At 38.2% G+C, this 18758-nt stretch overlaps 1 protein-coding gene across 6 annotated transcripts in view; it reads right to left on the reverse strand.

Moving 5' to 3' along the window:
* Positions 1-18758, reverse strand: part of GLRA2 (glycine receptor alpha 2) — a 176909-nt gene that overhangs the window by 105980 nt on the left and 52171 nt on the right. For all 6 annotated transcript variants that reach the window (XM_027608192.1, XM_027608190.1, XM_027608191.1 and 3 more), the window contains one exon: positions 12695-12918. In XM_027608192.1, the coding sequence (XP_027463993.1) occupies positions 12695-12918 (224 nt within the window). The remainder of the gene's footprint in view (positions 1-12694; positions 12919-18758) is intronic.

The raw sequence follows: 18758 nt of genomic DNA on the forward strand, positions 1-18758 counted from the left end.
GTGACCAAAGTTAGATTTGAACCCAACTTTAATTGATGTCAGATCCATTTATTTATTTTCCACTCTACTACATTTTCTCCTTAGAAAAAAAATCTTAGTAGTTTATCATCCTCTTTTGTCTGCAAAGTCAACAGAGTAGGTTGTAGACACCTTAGTTGCCTTGTACCTGCTCAGGGATACCCCTTTCATTTTTCTTCAGGAATCCAGACTTCTCATGATCTATTCTTTTAAAAATTCCTCTAGCCTCTCCTGGTAGCTTCACAGAGTAGAAGTATCATTGACTGGGGATTCAGGGACCTAGGTGGTAGACCCAGTTTACCCATAAAGAGCTATTTGACCTTGAATCAATCTCCTGGCCTCATTCTCCACCCACAACCCTATCTTGTTCAAAATTTTTATGATTCTAAACTGTCAGTGAAGGTGACCAGCTTAAAGGATTTCCTCTTATAGGTGAATTTGCATTCTCGAATATAATGAGAATTTTAAATGCAAGTAATAATGCTTCTTAAAATAGGAACTTTCTGGCTGTCTGGGTATATAGGTGACATATTTATTGCCCCCATTGGGCTTTGTCATCCAGCATCCTCGAACACAATCCCCTCTTTCCCCAAGAACATAAGGACAGCCTTATGATACAATGTAGATTTGTTGAATCTCTCCTCTCAGTTGTACTTTGAAATTTCTGAACCATGTGACATTCTAATGCCAGGGAGATTTGACAGGGTGCATCCAGTATCAAACAAGAGTATCATCTGAAGCCACCTAGACCTTCAGTGAAAGTAGCCTGGGGGCAAGTTAGAAGTCAAGTTAAAAGTACATCATTAATACAACCCACAGATGGGGAGAGGGGAGGGAGGAGTTAGGGAGTCAGTGGATTAAAAGACACTGCCAGGCTGGTGGTCTGATCAAGATACCCTTTATCATATCAAGGGCATCTGAATGCAGGTTCTCAGGCCCTCTTGATAAGCAGCCCAGGTAATACTGATGCTGGTGTCCTAGAGCACATTTTGAGAAGCACAACTTCAGCATGTCTTAATGGATGACTTTAATTACTGTCAACATGATGTAGTAAAAGGAGAAAATTTTAAAAGGGAAATAGGAAGATTGAGAAAGACGTCTGCAATTTTTCAGTAATGTTAGCACTCTCTTTGGGAGATAATACTTTCTACTTGAAACCAAGGCAGGACAGTTAGGCCCAAGTAGAGTTCTAAGTGATTGTACCAGGGGTTGTAAGACAAGAGGTGTTAGTCATGATCCTCAGTCACAATAGAGAGGCATGCTGGTAAAGTCATGGCAGTGAAACCAACGTTAGTCCACTGGCAACCAAGAATATGGTGGGTGTGTGGGTGCCTGGGTGGCTCAGTCGGTTGATCACCCAACTCTTGATTTCGGCTCAGGTCATGATCTCAGGATCATGGAATCGAGCCCCACATCAGGCCCTGTGCTTGGCAGAGAGTCTGCTTGAGATTCTCTCTCTCCATTTCCCTCTCCCTCTGCCCCTCCCCCTGCTCTCTCTCTCTCTGTCTCTTCTCTCGTAAATAAATAAATAAATAAATAATTTTTTAAAAGAAAATAATATGATGGGTGTGGCCAGGAAGCTGGGGAAGCTGCTAAGAAGGGTAGGAGGATAGTTTCCAGGTGCTGCAGAGAGGAAACCAAGTCCATGTCTATTAAAACACACAAATGTGCAAAGGTAGGCAATGGAACTCTAGTCAGGGCAGTGGCAGTATATCAGTGCACTGTCCCTGGTCTCTAGACTAGAAAATCAGCCACCGAGAAATTTCAAAGGAAGTTGGGGAGGTGGCTGTAACATGCATTGGATGAACCTCAGCCATAAATTTTAAAAAGCTCATGGTACTGGTCAGGAAGGAGGACAGAGCACAGAGGAGGACCAGCTCCAGGTCCTCAGTGAGAAGGTATTAGTGTTAAACAGAACTCCACCTGGGTTGTAATCTAGCACATCTATTCAGCAATTTTTGACAAGGGTTTATTGGGCACTGTGCATATCAAACACTTGAAATAACAGTTTCTCTCTTGAAGGAGATCATAGTTTAATATTATTATTTATATATTACATGATAATATATATTAATTATTTATATATTCTTTCAATGGAATATACCTCAAGAGTTGTGAATTTATTCTTCAACTTAAAATTGTTTCCAAATCCCCATTTAAAGAATCTTTCCAGATTATGTCAATCAGACATAACTGAATTAAGTTAAAGGCTTTTAATTACTCCCTTGTTGCCCTAGATAAGTGCTCATACCAGTTGGGTAGAACAGATAACCTACCCTTATAGCCCTAGACCCTGAGAGGGCCTTTCGAGTGTATCAGGGAAGTAGGACTTGTAATAATCATTTGATGCTCCTAAATCAAAACCCAAGGTACCCACAAAAGGATCTTGATTTATGAAGAACAAAAATAATTGGTCCAACTTTGGCAAGGCAGGCAAGGAATGAAATTTTTAAACTCATCTTCTGAAAGCTTTGTAATTAAATGGCTGCTTTGAACTCACTCATCATAGAAAGCATAGACGAGTGTCCTGCTCACTCTAGCCCTGAGCTATTCACCTAATCTATGGGCAAGCACAGCTGTGGCTGCACCTAGAAACGTTTTCCATATAAGTAAAGATTGAAAATTCATGGTGTGTAAATTACTAGGAGTTCCGGAAAGATCCCAATGCATATCCTTGCTCAAACACCTTCCAACTCTTAGCTGCTACATATAATTAACTAACAGACATTTAGCTAAATTCTCCCATGACTATTAAGATGCAAATCTAGGGAAAGAATAGTGTTTTAAATACTGTTCGTAATTTCCTCCTTTGTGTATATGAGTTGATGGATTCTCAGATTCCCTATCAATATCCCCAAGAGCAGACTTTGATACTGAGAGTATTAAATGGAAGGATGAAGCTGGATGGAAAACATGGCTCAGAACCGTGTGGCTAGGACACCAGAGAGAAATCATTCTTTCAATATTGTCTAGGGCTGACCATAAACCCCACCCTGGATCTAAGCTGTATGGTTAGACTCTATCCTCTTAATTAATTTCAAAGAAATATAAGACTTGTTTTTCACTGCTGACCTTGGGTTTTGGAGGAGATGCATCACATCACTGTTGGTTCATTGGCTGTTCTACTCCTCTCCCTTGACTAAAATGCCAGTGGCTGACTAGGAAGGTCCATGTTTACCAAACATTATAAAGGCATCACAGAAAATACCCATATGCATTGAGCAATACTAGCTGGGAAGGACAAAAATACAATATCTGTTCCCATCTGTGCCTGGTCCTTTCAGAAAAATGTGCACACATATGGTTGGCCCATGTTAATTAAGTCCAAATATGGATTGGATTCAACTTGGAGAGCAACTGATAAATCTGTGGCTAAAACTTTTCCAAATGCTTTGATATTTCCTGAACAAAAATGTTTTGAAGGTGTTGAATAGGAGAGGGCTAAACTGGACACCCCCAGAAAGAAGAGCTCAAAGTACCAAAGACTCAACTAATACTGTTCACATTCCAGTTACATTTTATATTTCAAAGTCATTTCACATCTAGTATTTATTTATACACCCAGATATTCATCAAGATAAAATGTTATTAAGTCTGCACATTAGAATAATGAGAACTGACTTGTCCATGGTCACTGTATGTCTAAGAGCACCGTATAGCAATTTTCTTAGCCATTCTGTATCTGAAAGTGTTATATAATAATTTTCTTAACATTTTGTTTGGGATTATTTTACTTCTGGCACAAGAGAAAGGGAACAAATGCTTGTGAACTGCAAATAGGGTTTTAAGATAAAAAGATGCAACTATCACTTCTGTTATGCGCTAAATGCCTCCCAAAGGGAGGAAACCCAAGGCAAGGAGGATATCTATCTGCTTGAAACTGGGTATGGAAAGCGAGTGGAGCCTGAGTGTAACAGGTACTGAATAAGGAAATGTTCATGTATATGGGTTAGGGGGAATAGGGAGAGCTGTCTCCCCCCTTTCCTCCCTTTTATCCTACAGCCACCTCAGGGTTATTATGACACTCATTGAACATTTAGTATGAATCTGGAACTGAGAAAAACTGCAGATCAAGGAAAGGTTAAATGACCTCACAGTCACTTAGTAAGATTGGATTTGAATCCAAGTCTCCCTAAATCTCAGAAGTGATCTCAGAAGTGACATCTTCCCCACCCCATAGCATTCTGTCTGTAATCCCCACCTTACTTATTGCTTTCTATCCTTCATCTAACTGCTCAAATTTAGCAAAATATCCCTACTAAAATGAAACATCAAATAAAGCATTTGTTTTATTGTCCTTTGAAAGGAATGATCAATCAGATATGAGGTGGCCTTGCTCTGAGTGTGTGTCATGTGTAGAACTTTACATAATTATATATGTCCTTAATTGTCTCTCAATGACTGTCCAGTGATAAATGTTTTATTCTCTTCAGTACAGATGTTGCTTTGTAATTTTAAATGCCACAAGCAAGGATAGACTTGTTGGAGAGACTGCTGAGCTTTGAGGATGTAAATTTTTTTCCCCATTTTAAAATGGATTGCCTTTCTTTTGGATTATGTGCTATGAGAATGTGCTAAAGTAATTCATGTGTCTCATAAGAGCCATGGCAATATTATATGTATTTATTTTGGGATTAATGCCATCCAGGGAGGCTTTCAAAGGCAGCACTATGGACCAGGCAGAGGCCCATGTCAACATGAGTTGAACAGGCTCACTAGGACCTCCAAATTTCCTTTGGCTTCCTGCCACAAGAAAATTCAGGTAATGAGTAATAGCAGACTAGCCCTTCGACTCTGCTGGCTCAAATATACCATGTAATTTCCTTTAGCCTACATATCTAGTTAATAATTGTGCCAGCCAACCATCTTTGTAAAATTGTCTAAAAGCATATAAACCCATAATTCATGAATACATTCTAAAATAATATCTCATGGATACTCCTGCTGAGTGAATCAGAGGGTATAAATGATCTAATTTGTGATTGGGAAATTTCTCAGTAGGGAGTTTAGTATTGAGTATTTGTCACTGTGAAAACTGTATGTTGAATACAAGGCTGCCTCTTAAACTACAGGTAGTCCAATATTCCCTGCCCCACTCCAAAATCAGGTTTCTCTTTTCAAGAATTGGATATTTAACTTGCAAGAGAAAGACTCAAAGATCCAAAAATAGTTTGAGATCGGCACCTTAAACTTCAGAATCCTCACTTGCTTACTCCCAAGCCCTAAGGGACACAAAGGACTCACCCTTATTTCCTCATCCAGAGGGAATTTTGTGGTTTGGGAAGGAGATCATTTTAAGTTATAGATGTAAGATAGAGCTACAAGGAGCCTCAGATTTTATCTAATCTTTTCTAGTTCAACCTCATGTTATGGATGAGGAAACTAAGAATCAGAATGACTGATAGGGTTAGAGAGGCAGTTCTATGAGCCTGGAGGATACGGTAAATGATGCAAGCAAGTGTGGAGTTCCTGATACCCTGAGGTACCTTTTCAGTATTCTGTTCTTTGCCCTATCACCTTCAGAGCAAACTCTGATAAATGTTAAATGCATTGGAAAGTTACCTCCAAAAGGAGGTAAATCTACTGGCTGCTATTGCTAGTCCAATCAGGTAAACAGTCAAGGACAAGTGCTCATGCCAGCTGCCATGAATTTCATTGCCCAATTCCCTCTTTTCCTCCAAACAAGGGTAAAATCCTAATGCTGTTGTGTTTGAACAAGTATTATGCCCATGAGTATATGTGAATTTCTGAACCCAGTTAGAAGCTTGACAGAGCTGTCCAGCACTTTAAGAGAGTCTGTCATATACAGAACACACTTTCTGAACTCTAATACTTGTACCCTCAGTGGCACCTTTTTTTGAGGACCACTGCTTCCCACTCTCCCAAACTTGCTTGACTCTAGGAAGAACGGAATCATTGTGGTTTCCATGGCATTGCCCAGCACTTCTCTGAAGACTCAGTGCTTAATTCTGATGTGGGCGCTTATGTTACAGTCATTAATTACTGCATTAAGTCAAGTCACAAAACTAATGAGGATTTGGACACAGAATTGGAAAATGAGAATGTAATTTTGCCTGGATTATAGGATATAAAGATAAACATGGTTCAAATAGGCACAGAGACAAGAAATCACAGCTTTTATAGCTGCCTTCTAACAGAAAATATGGGCTTTATATGTCTCATCAAAATTGAGAGTAAGATAATCAAAGTATCACCATTGGTAACATTTAGGCAGGTCTAAGTTCACTGTGCATTTTATTTTCAGCTCTGACATCTAAATAGAGAATTTTCTTTTTTCCTAGGCCATAAAAATCATTCTGTAACTAAAGTTAGAATCTTTTGAAGTTCTTGCATCAAGCTCCGGATGAGTCAAGGATAGGAGGTTATGTGAGAAAAGTTGGCCTTGTATGTGTGTGGGTAGAGTCAGTCATTAGACAGGATTATTTGGGGAACACTGTTGGATGTCTGTCTAGAAATCTACACTCCACCTACTCTCAGTGGTGCCTTAATCTATCATCAGAGGGAGAGGCATGTCAATCCCCAAGAGTTCTCTATTACAACTCAAGTACTACTGGGAAGGTGGAACACTGAATCATCCACACCTAGAATCATGAATTGAATCAAAAGAGATTAACAAGAAAATCACCTCCAATGCCATAAAACAATAAGTTTCAGGTCAGATAACGTTTGATGATGAGGGGGAACAGATATCTTGGTGATAAGGGGTACTGTTATGGAGGAGCAATCCCATAATTATTTATGGTTTGGAGGACTCTGTGTATTTGGAGGGTAGCATAAAACCCCTAGGTACTTGGTCAGTCAAATAAGAAGACACTTAAGGCAAACAGTATTTCCTTACCAACTTTGCCTCAGGTATACCCATTCTGGAGGCATGCACTAAATCTTAAAGCAGAATTGTTAGCAGTTGGAGGATCATAGCTTCCTTAAGGACCTTTTCCTCTAAACAAACAAATAAACAAAAGAGCTGAATACCCCAGTACAGGAAATATGCATACACTTTAGAGAGATTCAAGGACCTCCTGGAGTTTTCACCTAACCCTCAGGTGAAGAACCCCCTACTCTATAAGATCACACTCAAGGAATGGGTCCGTCCTATCCTTAATGTCTGGAATTTGTAGGAATATATCTTGATCAGCTTACTTTTTGTCTTAGAGCCCAGAACAGAAAGCACAATCATTAAATTACAAGAAAATACCAAGGGCCTTAGAGTATATGGCAATACCACTTTTGACCTGTATCTGTATAACATATATTGTATTCTACTAATGGTCTTAACCAAATCATCTCTTTTTCAAAGCTGAAGAAATAGAAGTTCAGAGAGTAACAAATTTCCCTAGGTCATTCATCAAGTTTTGAGGCCAGAGACTCAAGGCCAAGGGTGTTTACTCTAAAATCCTTGTCTACTATAGTATCAGAAATAACCAGGATAGCATTCAGCATCATAAGTTTCAGAGTTGGAACCCCAAAGAGTACAGCAAAGTGAAAACTGGGAGATGAAGAACATCTTGGTGCTGAAGTGAAACACACTGTAAAATTAAATTAGCAACATAGTGTTGATGACCAAGCATATGTCTACTAAATCTAGTGGGATAAAAATGTATGAAAGTAAAAACAGTGAGGTAATTCCCTCCATTCTTCCAAAAATGGTAGCCATTTGTTTATCATGTTAACAAATGTAGGAAAAAGCTACTGATTTAAGTTGTAGCAACTGTGATTTAAGTTATATAAGAAAGAATTTCTGCATGATGCTAGAGTAACTTATTATAGGATCCAAAGAAAGAATATAAAGTCTCCTTCTCTGAGGGTCTTTAAAACTAGAATGAGTTCTCAACAGGTTGCCTGAAGGGAGGAAATTTGACTTAATGATTTTCATCCCTGGGATAATAAAATTTTTCAGAAAGTAGATATGCTATGTTAGTGACATATGCTATGTAAAACTATCAAATCGATCTTGACATTGTTGCACCTTGAATTGAAAGTCAACTGTTGCACCCTGAATTTAAATAGTCTTTTCAGACATTTGCAAAATTTGAAGATACTTTATGTTCTCATCTTAAATCTTATCTTCTTCCTCCAATAGTTCTTTGAAAAATGAGTTCCAAAAAGGTTGGTTCCAAAATGACATGCCTTTGGAATTGTATTTGTTTGTGTCTTTGGACTTGAGTTGGAGCAAATGAAGAATTAATGTGGGGTAGGAGACGATAGCATTGAAATAGAAGTCAAGAGTTTGATTCTTGACCTACCTGTCCTATGTATGGGCTCCATTATTTTCCCTCACCTAACTTGAAAGAAGTCACTTCCTCATTGGTAAAATAAGGGTGTTGGATTAGATACTTTGCAACATAATACCTTCAAATTAAAAAAAATAATCCTATGCTTCTATAAAAGTCAGAATGCTGGCATAAAATTCTCAGAAGCAATGGAAAGTAAAGAAAGAAAACAAATATTAGCAAAGACATTGTGGACAAATGAGACAAGCTGCTCCTCTCCAAAAATACCTTCTCCTTTTTTCTTTCATATTACACACCATATGCCACGGTGCCCTGACTTTTACTGCAATCCATTATATTCAATTCAGCAAATATTGTTTGAGCAATAATATGTACAATACTCAAGGCTCAGCTCACTATTCCACTATGGATTCAGGCCTTTTTAAGTAACATGAGTTTAGAATTTGACTGTCTCTGCAGGGAATATACAAAGAAAGATGTGTGTCCTTGTTTATATTTTGGTCAGGGATGATCAATACTTAATGGAGTGGGTCAACAAAAAACTTAAAAAGAAAACAAAGAGTAAGATCAAATGTATTAGAGAAGAGAACATCAAAGAAGAAATCAGAAGAGAAGTGGACAAAAATAGATTTGACACTTTTTCATCAGCAAAGACTTGTGTCCTGCCACACTGGACAGAAATTTTCCAACAATGAGCTAACACCTTTGGCTCCTATTTAAAAGATTTGTTTGAATTTTACTAAAGTACCCCAGGTGTTTGGATCTGCAGGACACTTGTGGAGTTCTGGTCTACTGTCCCCTCTTTTTTTTTTAAACTGCTGCCTTTTAAGAAACTTCTCGGAAAGTGTGATCTTGCTTATTATGAAATCAATGGACTGTATAGTTCTCTTTGTGTTCTGTTCGGCCATCAAAGCCTTAGGCTTTGGTTTCCCTGTGGAGTTAATTTTACTTCTGCTCCCACAAAGCTAAGGAAGCATGGATTTGTTTGTGGATGAAATGCTATCATCTATTTGTTTTAGGTTTCAGAAAATGCATATATAAAACATCACTACAGAACATAATTATTTTAATGTGGACCAATGTTTAAGTAGTTATTTAAATATGTAAGATAGAGACAATTCATGATTTTATCTTTGGTACTTCTGTTGTATCTCTTCCTTGTATCTTTCTTAACCTCTTCATCCTGATTTCTCGTCTCAGGCATCCAACTTGCTCATTCTCACTATTCCTCATAGGCCTCAAATGTGCTGTCAAGATGAAAATTTCATATCAGCTCCTTACAGCTTAGTATGAATTTAAGTCAATGGATTCCCTCTTCTAGGGGTATTTGCATTGTAAACCTGAGAGTAGAGGGAAAATCCTCCCTAATGCAACATCAGCAGGAATCTTTCCAACACCTTTAAAACATCAGAAACTGTCACTTGCTTGGCCTTAAACTTGAATCAGACCTGCAGCTGGGCATTTATTAGCACTAATTACTCCTTGCCTTCTAGTTAAATTGAGTTCAGTGACTCAAGTAAACAGATATGTAGGTCCCAGCCCCTAAATTCTAACAATATTTGAGTCACATATTCATTTGCAAAGTTAGAGCCACTTTTCTTTTCCTTGTTTGTCATTTATTCCTATTACTTAATTTATCTTATCTCTGCCTGCCTTGTTAGACTGGAGCCCTTCCAGGGCAGGGACTGTATCTTACTCAGTTCTGGATCTCCAGGTCCAGCACAGTGTCTGGCTCATTGAAAATCCTTCCAGGCAAATAATTAGATTCCTGTAACTCAAATCTGCCAAGAGCTGTGTTTCTGTAAAATGACATGCCCAGTTCTCCTACACCAAGGATCTTTCCTCTGATTTCATAGAACACCCACGATGAGGGAAAAATCTAAACCAGCCTGTGACAGGACAAACTCTACCCAATCCAAAACAATTGTCAGGGTGTTTCAGAGCTTATAATATGCTAAACTGGGAATGAGAGAAGAATTGCCTCTGGATCTAGGTCTAGGGAACATTATATTCTTCATGGTTCTATAATGGAAAGGCCTTCATAGAACAGAAGGGAAAAAACTTGGTTTTATTTCAGCAGTGCACGATGCCAGGTATTTACTAGAGGAAATGCCACCCAAGGCCCAGGGGGTTAGCTGGAGCCACTGATACCCTGTGCTGCTTTTTATAACTCTCCTCCCTAGCACCACGCTCCACATATGTCCCATTTCATCAGGTCACATCAACTTAGGTTGTGCCCAATACTACATCTAACACCAAACACTTCACCATGTGAAATATTCTGTGTTTCCATAAAATGTTTATCTTATTTATTTTTTTATTTTATTATGTTATGTTAATCACCATACATTACATCATTAGTTTTTGATGTAATGTTCCATGATTCATTGTTTGGGCATAACACCCAGTGCTCCACGCAGAATGTGCCCTCTTTACTACCCATCACCAGGCTAACCCATCCCCCCACCTCCCTCCCCTCTAGAACCCTCGGTTTGTTTCCCGGAGTCCATAGTCTCTCATGGTTCGTCTCCTCCTCCGATTTCCAACCCCCTTCATTTTTCCCTTCCTGCTATCTTCTTCTTCTTCTTTTTTTTTTTAACATATAATGTATTATTTGTTTCAGAGGTACAGGTCTGTGATTCAACAGTCTTACACAATTCACAGCGCTCACCATAGCACATACCCTCCCCAATGTCCATCACCCAGCCACCCCATCCCTCCCACGCCCCACCACTCCAGCAACCCTCAGTTTGTTTCCTGAGATTAAGAATTCCTCATATCTTAAATGTTTATAAAAATAAAAATAAAAGTAAAGTTCCTTAAAAATCAAGTGGAGGAAGTTTCCTTGTTTTTGTGTAAGCAATGACTTTGCCAATTTTTACAAATGAGCAGCCTCTTTCATTCCATAAGACATTCGGTCTGTCAGCCATCAGCAAACTGTGAAATTACTAGTTTAAGAATGGAATACACGGTACAGACCTAAATTGTATAGAGAGTTGTGAAATGAGGTTTTGATGGTGGTGACTCTACAGACTTTTGAAAATTATTTGCAGGGATACAAGCTGTCCATTTTCTTTTGTAATAAGATTGGAGAGGAAGGGGAACTTCTACAAAGGATCTTTAAAATGTCAGTATTTGTTTAATGTATTAAATATCTCTCATATACAGTACATCATCTTGGATCTTTGGGAGGAGTTACAGAAGGTGCAAAATCCAAATGTCTTGGCTTTAAAGAGCTTACTATTTAGAAAGAACATTAACTTTAAAATACAGACAGCTGTCATCTCATTTATTGAGCACATATGTTGTGTCGGGTACTGTGGCAAGTGTTTTTATATACGCTGTATCAGAGATTGGCAAATTATGGCCAAAGAGCCAAATCTAATTCACTCTCTATTTTTATAAATAACATTTTACTGAAGCACAGAACACTCAGTTGTCTGAGTATTGTCTATGGCTGCTTTTGTGCTACAATGGTAGAGTTGAGTAGTTGTGACAGAGTTGAGACAGTCTGGCCTACACAGCTGAAGTACCTACTGTCTGGACCTTTACAGAAAATATTTACTGATCTCTATATCATTCATTCTCACAAGAATACCTAGAGATAAATATAGTGTTTCCCATTTTACAGTTAGGTAACTGAGGGTTATAGGTGATGTAACTTAGTGGCAAAGTTTGGATTTGATTCTAGATTGTGTGATTCCAAAGATCCATGTTCTTATGCTAAATTCATATACAGAAATAGCCAAAATATGAGGTAGGAAGAAATAAGAGCCTCACAGAGTCACAGAGGAACTAGAGTTCAGAAAAGAAAGATACGATTTTGAGGTTGGGGTGATAAAGATTCTGGAGAAGATCACATTTGAATGTAAAAGCAAAAATGGATCTCAAGATTTGTCACTCACAAGCTCAAGCCCAGGAAAAGTTAAGAGATCAAGGTTACCAGGTTTCGTTAGAAGCAGATCTGAGATTAGAACCAGTTTTTCACTCACCCAGCCCAAAGTATACTGTCAATGACCATGCTGAGCCATTCAATATTTTTGTATGTGTGGTTACATGTTATAGAATGGCAAAATTATTTGAAATGGAGAATTTTACATTATGCTCAATGACTAATTGAACTAAAGGCCTGTACTTCTTTTATTGAAGCAATCAAAAATACATGTATGTAGGTATTTACATGATATTCACCCCCCATCTTACCAAATACATATACATATTTTTTCCAAATATATTTTTTTTGTGGAGAATCACACTTCTGAGACCGTGGGAACCTCTGGCATTCTCACCAATTTTAAGATTCAAATGATAACCAAGAGACCACAAAAGTCAAATATTTATATACATCTTACCCTTCAGAATCAGGCAGAGCCAGGCCAGGAGAAAAATGGTGACGTAAACAGGTACAGCCAAAAGAAGCTTACCTGATACTGTAGAGTACTTTGCCATTTTTTGAAATTCGAAGCAATTTGTTGTCAGTGGTGACATCATGGAAGTTGGCACCCTTCTCATTGGCAAAGAATAAATCTGGTTTCCAAATGGAGTCCAGCATGGATGGGTCCAAGTCCAGGGAATCGTCAGGGTACTCGCTATATGCCAACCGTGAATCATTCCACTGTTGTCTCAGAAAAATGTTCACTCGGTAGTCCTATAGAAACCCCATGCATAAAAGTTACTTATCATGCAGTCTGGCATAAGAGGTCCATCTACATTTCCCATCACTCTTCTCCCTGATTTGGTGCAGTATTAGTGTCTGAACCAGGCTATATATATCTTGGTCAAAATAAACCATTCTGTTCTATTAGAAGTGGGAACAGAGGGAAGAAAGAAAGAAGCCTCAACCAAACCAGAACACTAATGGAACACATTGAGTTGGTTGAATTTTTTTTATGCTTAAATTTAAATCATTCATCCTGGGAGGAAATAATACTAACTCAAGCTGATTTTTCCATAGAAAAAGGTAACCATGAGTACAGAAGTCAGACTGTGATGGTAGATTGTCAAAACTGATTCATTTTCCAAATCAGAAATAACATGATCTCTATTCTCATACTGCTCAGATGCTCTGGGCAGAAGGAAACCCATTCTGTAATTTTGGTCGTGGGAATCTTATTATAAAATATGACATGATGGGGCAGTATTTTTTAAATTCATCTACATAAGTATTCATCTTGACAAGATAATTCCCTCACACTACTTACTTTTCAAATTCTTAAATATTTTATCATTTCTCTGAATGGGTTGTATTTATAGTAGTTGACGTGATACTTCATCAATACAGAGATCTTTTTTCATGTTTTCTTAATCTGAGCACCTTCTGACAAAGGTGTTCCTCCCTATGGGAGACTCAGGTACGTCCTGTCATTCCCACTTGATCTGGGAATTTACTTCTTTGCCAGTGAATCAGCCTGGGGCAGTGACTTCTCTTCTGGGAATTTCTACTCAAAGGTCTTTAGGTTCATGGAAACTGTTGCTTTCCTTGGTAGAGTGGACCCCAAAAGAGGCTTTAACAGTATTCCCTAGTCAAGTGGGACTATAGTTCAGAACTAATAGTTGTTCACTCCTGACACTTAGGGTCATTTAGAGTGATACATACTCATACCTTCTTACTCTCCTTTTTCACCATTTGCTCCAACCCCACATCTTTTTCACCTGGATTTTTGGTCATTGTTTATTTTACTCTAATGGTGACCAACTTGCCCTGGTTTACCTGAGAACTTTTAGCCCCCAAAGTCACACATTCAGGGGACCCACTCACTTCTAGACAAAACCAGGATGGTTGGTTACTTTACTAGGTACAGTGGAAACACCTCAGGGTGGTCAGTTTTGGTTCATTCCCTCGGGGCCAAAAGAAAAAAATAACTAAGTTATAAAGATTAGGGTATATGGAAAAGAGCTTCAATCCAGTTCCTTCTACCTATTACTAAACTAATCCAAATTCCTAGGACATTTTTTTTCAAATACAGCCATCCTGATTTATCAGGCTGATAGAGTATTTTGGAGATGGCAGTTCTTGGAAATAGTGCCCAATGTAGACTTAAAGAATGTAAATAATCAAATAGTTACTAACTTCTGAAAATCAGTCATCAAACCCCAGCTCATTTGGAAAGGTTGATATTAAAAGAAATAACCTCAAGTTTCTCTGTTGTACAGCATAAGAATTTTCTGACTTGGAAGATTTATCAGCTGACTTTTATTTGGGATGTTACCAGGCATGAGTGGCAAATTTTCAAACCTAAGAGGGCACTGTTGTGGGCCCAGTCAGGCTTCCATCCCATCCTGTTTGCTCACTGACTCCTTCAGTGAGTGAATCAAGGGAATAGCAGAACCTCAAAGTTGTTCCCATCATATAGTTTAGGAATTGTTCAAAGGGACCAGAGGATTGTAAGTGGAAAGAGATTACCGGTTCAGTGTTTTATTGACAACAGGAGTTACTGGAAGCTTTGGAATTGTGTGCGAATAAAGAGTGAGGATGTGTGATATGTAGAAAATCAAAAAAGGGGGCTATTGAAAATACAATAATCCAGTTTACATATAAGTATGAACTAGATACATGAACTGTGAGCTTTCCTTAAGGTTTTCTGAGAGAAAAATGCAGTTTCTCCAGTGTTTGACATCCACCCCTGTTATATCCCTTTGAGTAAAAGCCAGTTTTCCTTAACAAGATGTTGTGTGTGGGGTGAGGGGTGGTCTATGAGCTTGTTTCAGTAGGAAGTAGGAGAAAAGAGAATTTCAGAGAATTTCATCCCTTAGATAACTCTGGAGGTAGAGAAACTCTAAGTATGAGAAGTAATGACAGCTAGAAATAATAGAGGTGAATGTGTTAAATATCTTAGGCCATTGGGAAGCCAACTAGGCTCCCGCCCCTGTCTAGGGAGCAGTTGTAGGGTGGGAAAGGCCAGAGAAGTCAGACAGACAGTACTGGGCAGCGAAATCACTAAGAGAACATCACTGCAATCCTCCCTTGAGCCTGAGAATGATTTAAAGCTGTATATCGAAAGACTCCAGAAAATATTACATGATGACATACAATATGAAAACATTGACCTTTAAAAAAATATCAATATAAATTTTCACAACTCATGTACATCTTTTTTTAAAAAGTCTTTCCCATAAGCATTCTTCTCCAGTGTTTCCTGGTTTCCTACTTTGAATTTTATATCTAGAAAATGATAAAATAGATTCTCCCAATATTAGAACTTTAAAAAGAATACTGAATCTATCATATCGCAATTAGAACCATTAAATGTCTAACAGTTATTTTAAAATAAGTGAATCCCATTTGTAAGCAAGGTAAGTAGAAAACTTAGAGAAAAAAATATAGTTTATGCCACAATGACAGGAATTATATGAAATACAACTTCTGTTAGATCTTTTGGAGGTATCCTTTATATAAATGTATAGGAATTATAATTTTCCATACTTTTGTTTATGATGATACACACTCTTCTAAAATAAATAGCAACTCTTAAAACACTTTAGAAAATGACACCTAACGAACTAGAGACATAGACATCCAAGGAAAAGATTTTCTGGGGCTGGACCTCTGTAATTCTCTCAGTTCACTATGATTTTCAATGTAGGATAAAAATTTGACACATGTGATTTCTCTGCACATCATCTCTGTTTATTTAGAGATAAGTTTATTTCCTCATGATATTCCAAACTACAGGAGATAGTTATATTCTTCTGTAGTTTTTCTTTGTCTTTGTGTTTGCTTCTAGGTTTAATAAAATATTAAAGGCGGAGTAAATATTGAGAGACATGCTTAAATGCAGGCTGAATTTTCTTTTACACTGCCTTCTCTCTACAAAGACATATTCTACTTCAAATAGATGTCATATTTCCTTGTATTACAATTTGTTTTCCTATGATTGACTCTCTGGGTATTAGATTAGGTCATGGAAACATTTGAATTTATATATATATATATATATATATGCAAATACATATGTATTTTTTCAAATACTGTGTGTAAGTCGTATAATCTTTATTATATTCTTAACACAGGTACTACAAGTACCTACATTCCATACTATTATTTTACATCGAGTTTATTATTTCTAAAGTTTCACTTTTCCTAATACCTTCTAATGCTATGCCCATGCCACAGATCATTTCCTTAAATTGAATTATTTTGGTACTATTGTATTTGGTCTAGCATTTATGCACAGAGATTGCCACTCTGTCTCATACATACTCATATTAAATCTTACTGTTACTCTCTTATTATTTTTATATGTATACATTTCTCAATCCAATTATGTTATAAAGTTATCAACCACAAGGATATGCTTTGTTGATTCCCCACAGTGCCAATGTGGCCCTTTGGTTTTAACTTCTGGCTATACTGCAGTAAAGTTTCATCCTCCTGAATCTGTGCTAGCTTTGATATGGGAAGTTAGCCTTGAATTTGGAATTATGGGGAGGGGTGCAGTTGTTTTATGATGAATTCAGGCTTTAACATTGCACTGTTAATTTAGAGACCAAGGTCACCTTCTATCTCCTCAGTTTAACAAAATGCCAGGCTTGGGGTACACCCTTGGTTCTTCCTTAAGAAGTCAGAAATAAGAAATGTCGCTACCTGCTATTCCTCATGAATTGCTGATGCAGCTATAGAATGAAAGGGAGCCCATAATGTTAGTTCAGCAGTGCCAGCCCAGCAGGCATCCTCCTAAGGGGCTGTCTACCTCTTATCCACTTCCTCAGAATGTGATTTCAGATCAGAGATAAAACACCCTGCAGCAGTAACCCGCAGAGCATATGGAACTTATCTTTTGGGGAAAAGCTTGGGGGAGCTGGAATCATATTGTGGAGATACGCTCTGAGGGAACACATTTTATGCATTTTCAGCTCTTTCTCCCCCACCTCAAATCTGTTAAATGAGGAGGGAGTCAGGATCTGCTACTGTGGCATGGGGAGTGTTCCAGCACCCACAGGTCCAAGTCACATTCTATCTACCCACATCCTTTGAGACTATCTCTTCTTCACTTTCTGATGGCCCAGCCTTGGGGAGAGCTGTATGCAGATGGTATGCAAATACTCTTGACCTTTACTGACATTATAATATTCCCAAAGTATGTCTTTATATCAGGAAAGTGGAAGTTGTAATACACTCCCCATCCTCTAAATTCACTTGCCATCAGCAGCTAAAGAAAAGGGGGAAAGATAGAAAAAGAAATGGTAAACTGACATTCTCCAGACAAAATATAAACTGTTTCACCATACATCCCTTACTAGTCTCCTAAGTCGTTTGGAATCACAAAAAGATTATTCTGTTGAAATCTCTTAATACAGGGTCAACTAGCAGTGACCATCAACAGATCCTCGTGACTCTTCATGAAGAAAAGTGTGTATTTTAGGGGAGTCTGCGTGGCCCAGTTGGTTAAGCATCTGACTCTTGATCTCAGCTCAGGTCTTGATCCCAGGGTTGTGAGTTCAAGCCCCAGGTTGGGCTCCACGCCCTCCACGCCAGGCATGGAGCCTACTTTTAAAAAAAGTGTGTATTTTGGAATAATGTATATCGTCATAATGATTCATAAAAATTTTCCTTAGAATAACACAAATATATTGTCTTCCGATCACATATATTCAACACCAACCCATGAGAGGAGTGAGAGGCAGTATTGGGTCTGTAAGTGAGCCTATACTTTGTGGGCAGGTAGTACCAACAATAATTTAGTGAGATAATATCAAACATAAGAGGGGCAAACTCGATAGCACCAGAAGGAAGACATCCTGAGTTCTTAAAATGGATAGTCATTGCCTCTTATTTAAAAACAAATACCCGAACTGGATCCTTCAATAATGCTATCAGGGTTGTAGAGTGAGAATGGAGCATGAGGGAAGAGGGGAAAATCAACCTGTTTAGAAACTCAAAATTCTGAGGCATTCTTGGAAAAATTCATTCCAGAACACAGAGAGAAAGCAAAATTATTATTGCTCCCCAATAGCACTGAGCCATGTCCTCAGTGACCACATACATTACCGTGCAGAAAAACTAAGGGTCTGATGTTCTGACTTCAATTAAAGACAGTTCAGAGAAAAATCTGTTTCTGTTTAACTTTTTTGACCAATTTTCTTTCAGTCAGAATTTGTGAAAATATGGGTCAATTCACAAGTGGTGGAATCTCAAGGTGTGGTTAAGGGAAGTTTGGGCTGTGATGATATTCTGTAACTCAGAGGGTGGATTCCCAGGCAGGGCCCCACGGGTCTAGCAAGATAGACCCTTTCAAGGTGGAGCAACTCTCATATTCTTTTGAGCATCTGCTTAACATCTACTTAAATACGGATGCCTCAGATCCAGGGTTGGCAATCTATGGCCTGCTTTTTGGAGTACAGCCACACCCATTTGTTTACTATTGTTTATGGTTGTTTTCCTGCCCAAAGGGCAGAATTGAGTGTGGTAGAGACTGGCAGGCCTTCAAAGTCTTAAGTATTTACTGTCTGGCCTTTTACAGAAAAAATGTTGGCCAGTCCCTACCCTAC

This window comes from Zalophus californianus, chromosome X (assembly GCF_009762305.2).
Source record: "Zalophus californianus isolate mZalCal1 chromosome X, mZalCal1.pri.v2, whole genome shotgun sequence".
Lineage (NCBI taxonomy): Eukaryota > Metazoa > Chordata > Mammalia > Carnivora > Otariidae > Zalophus > Zalophus californianus.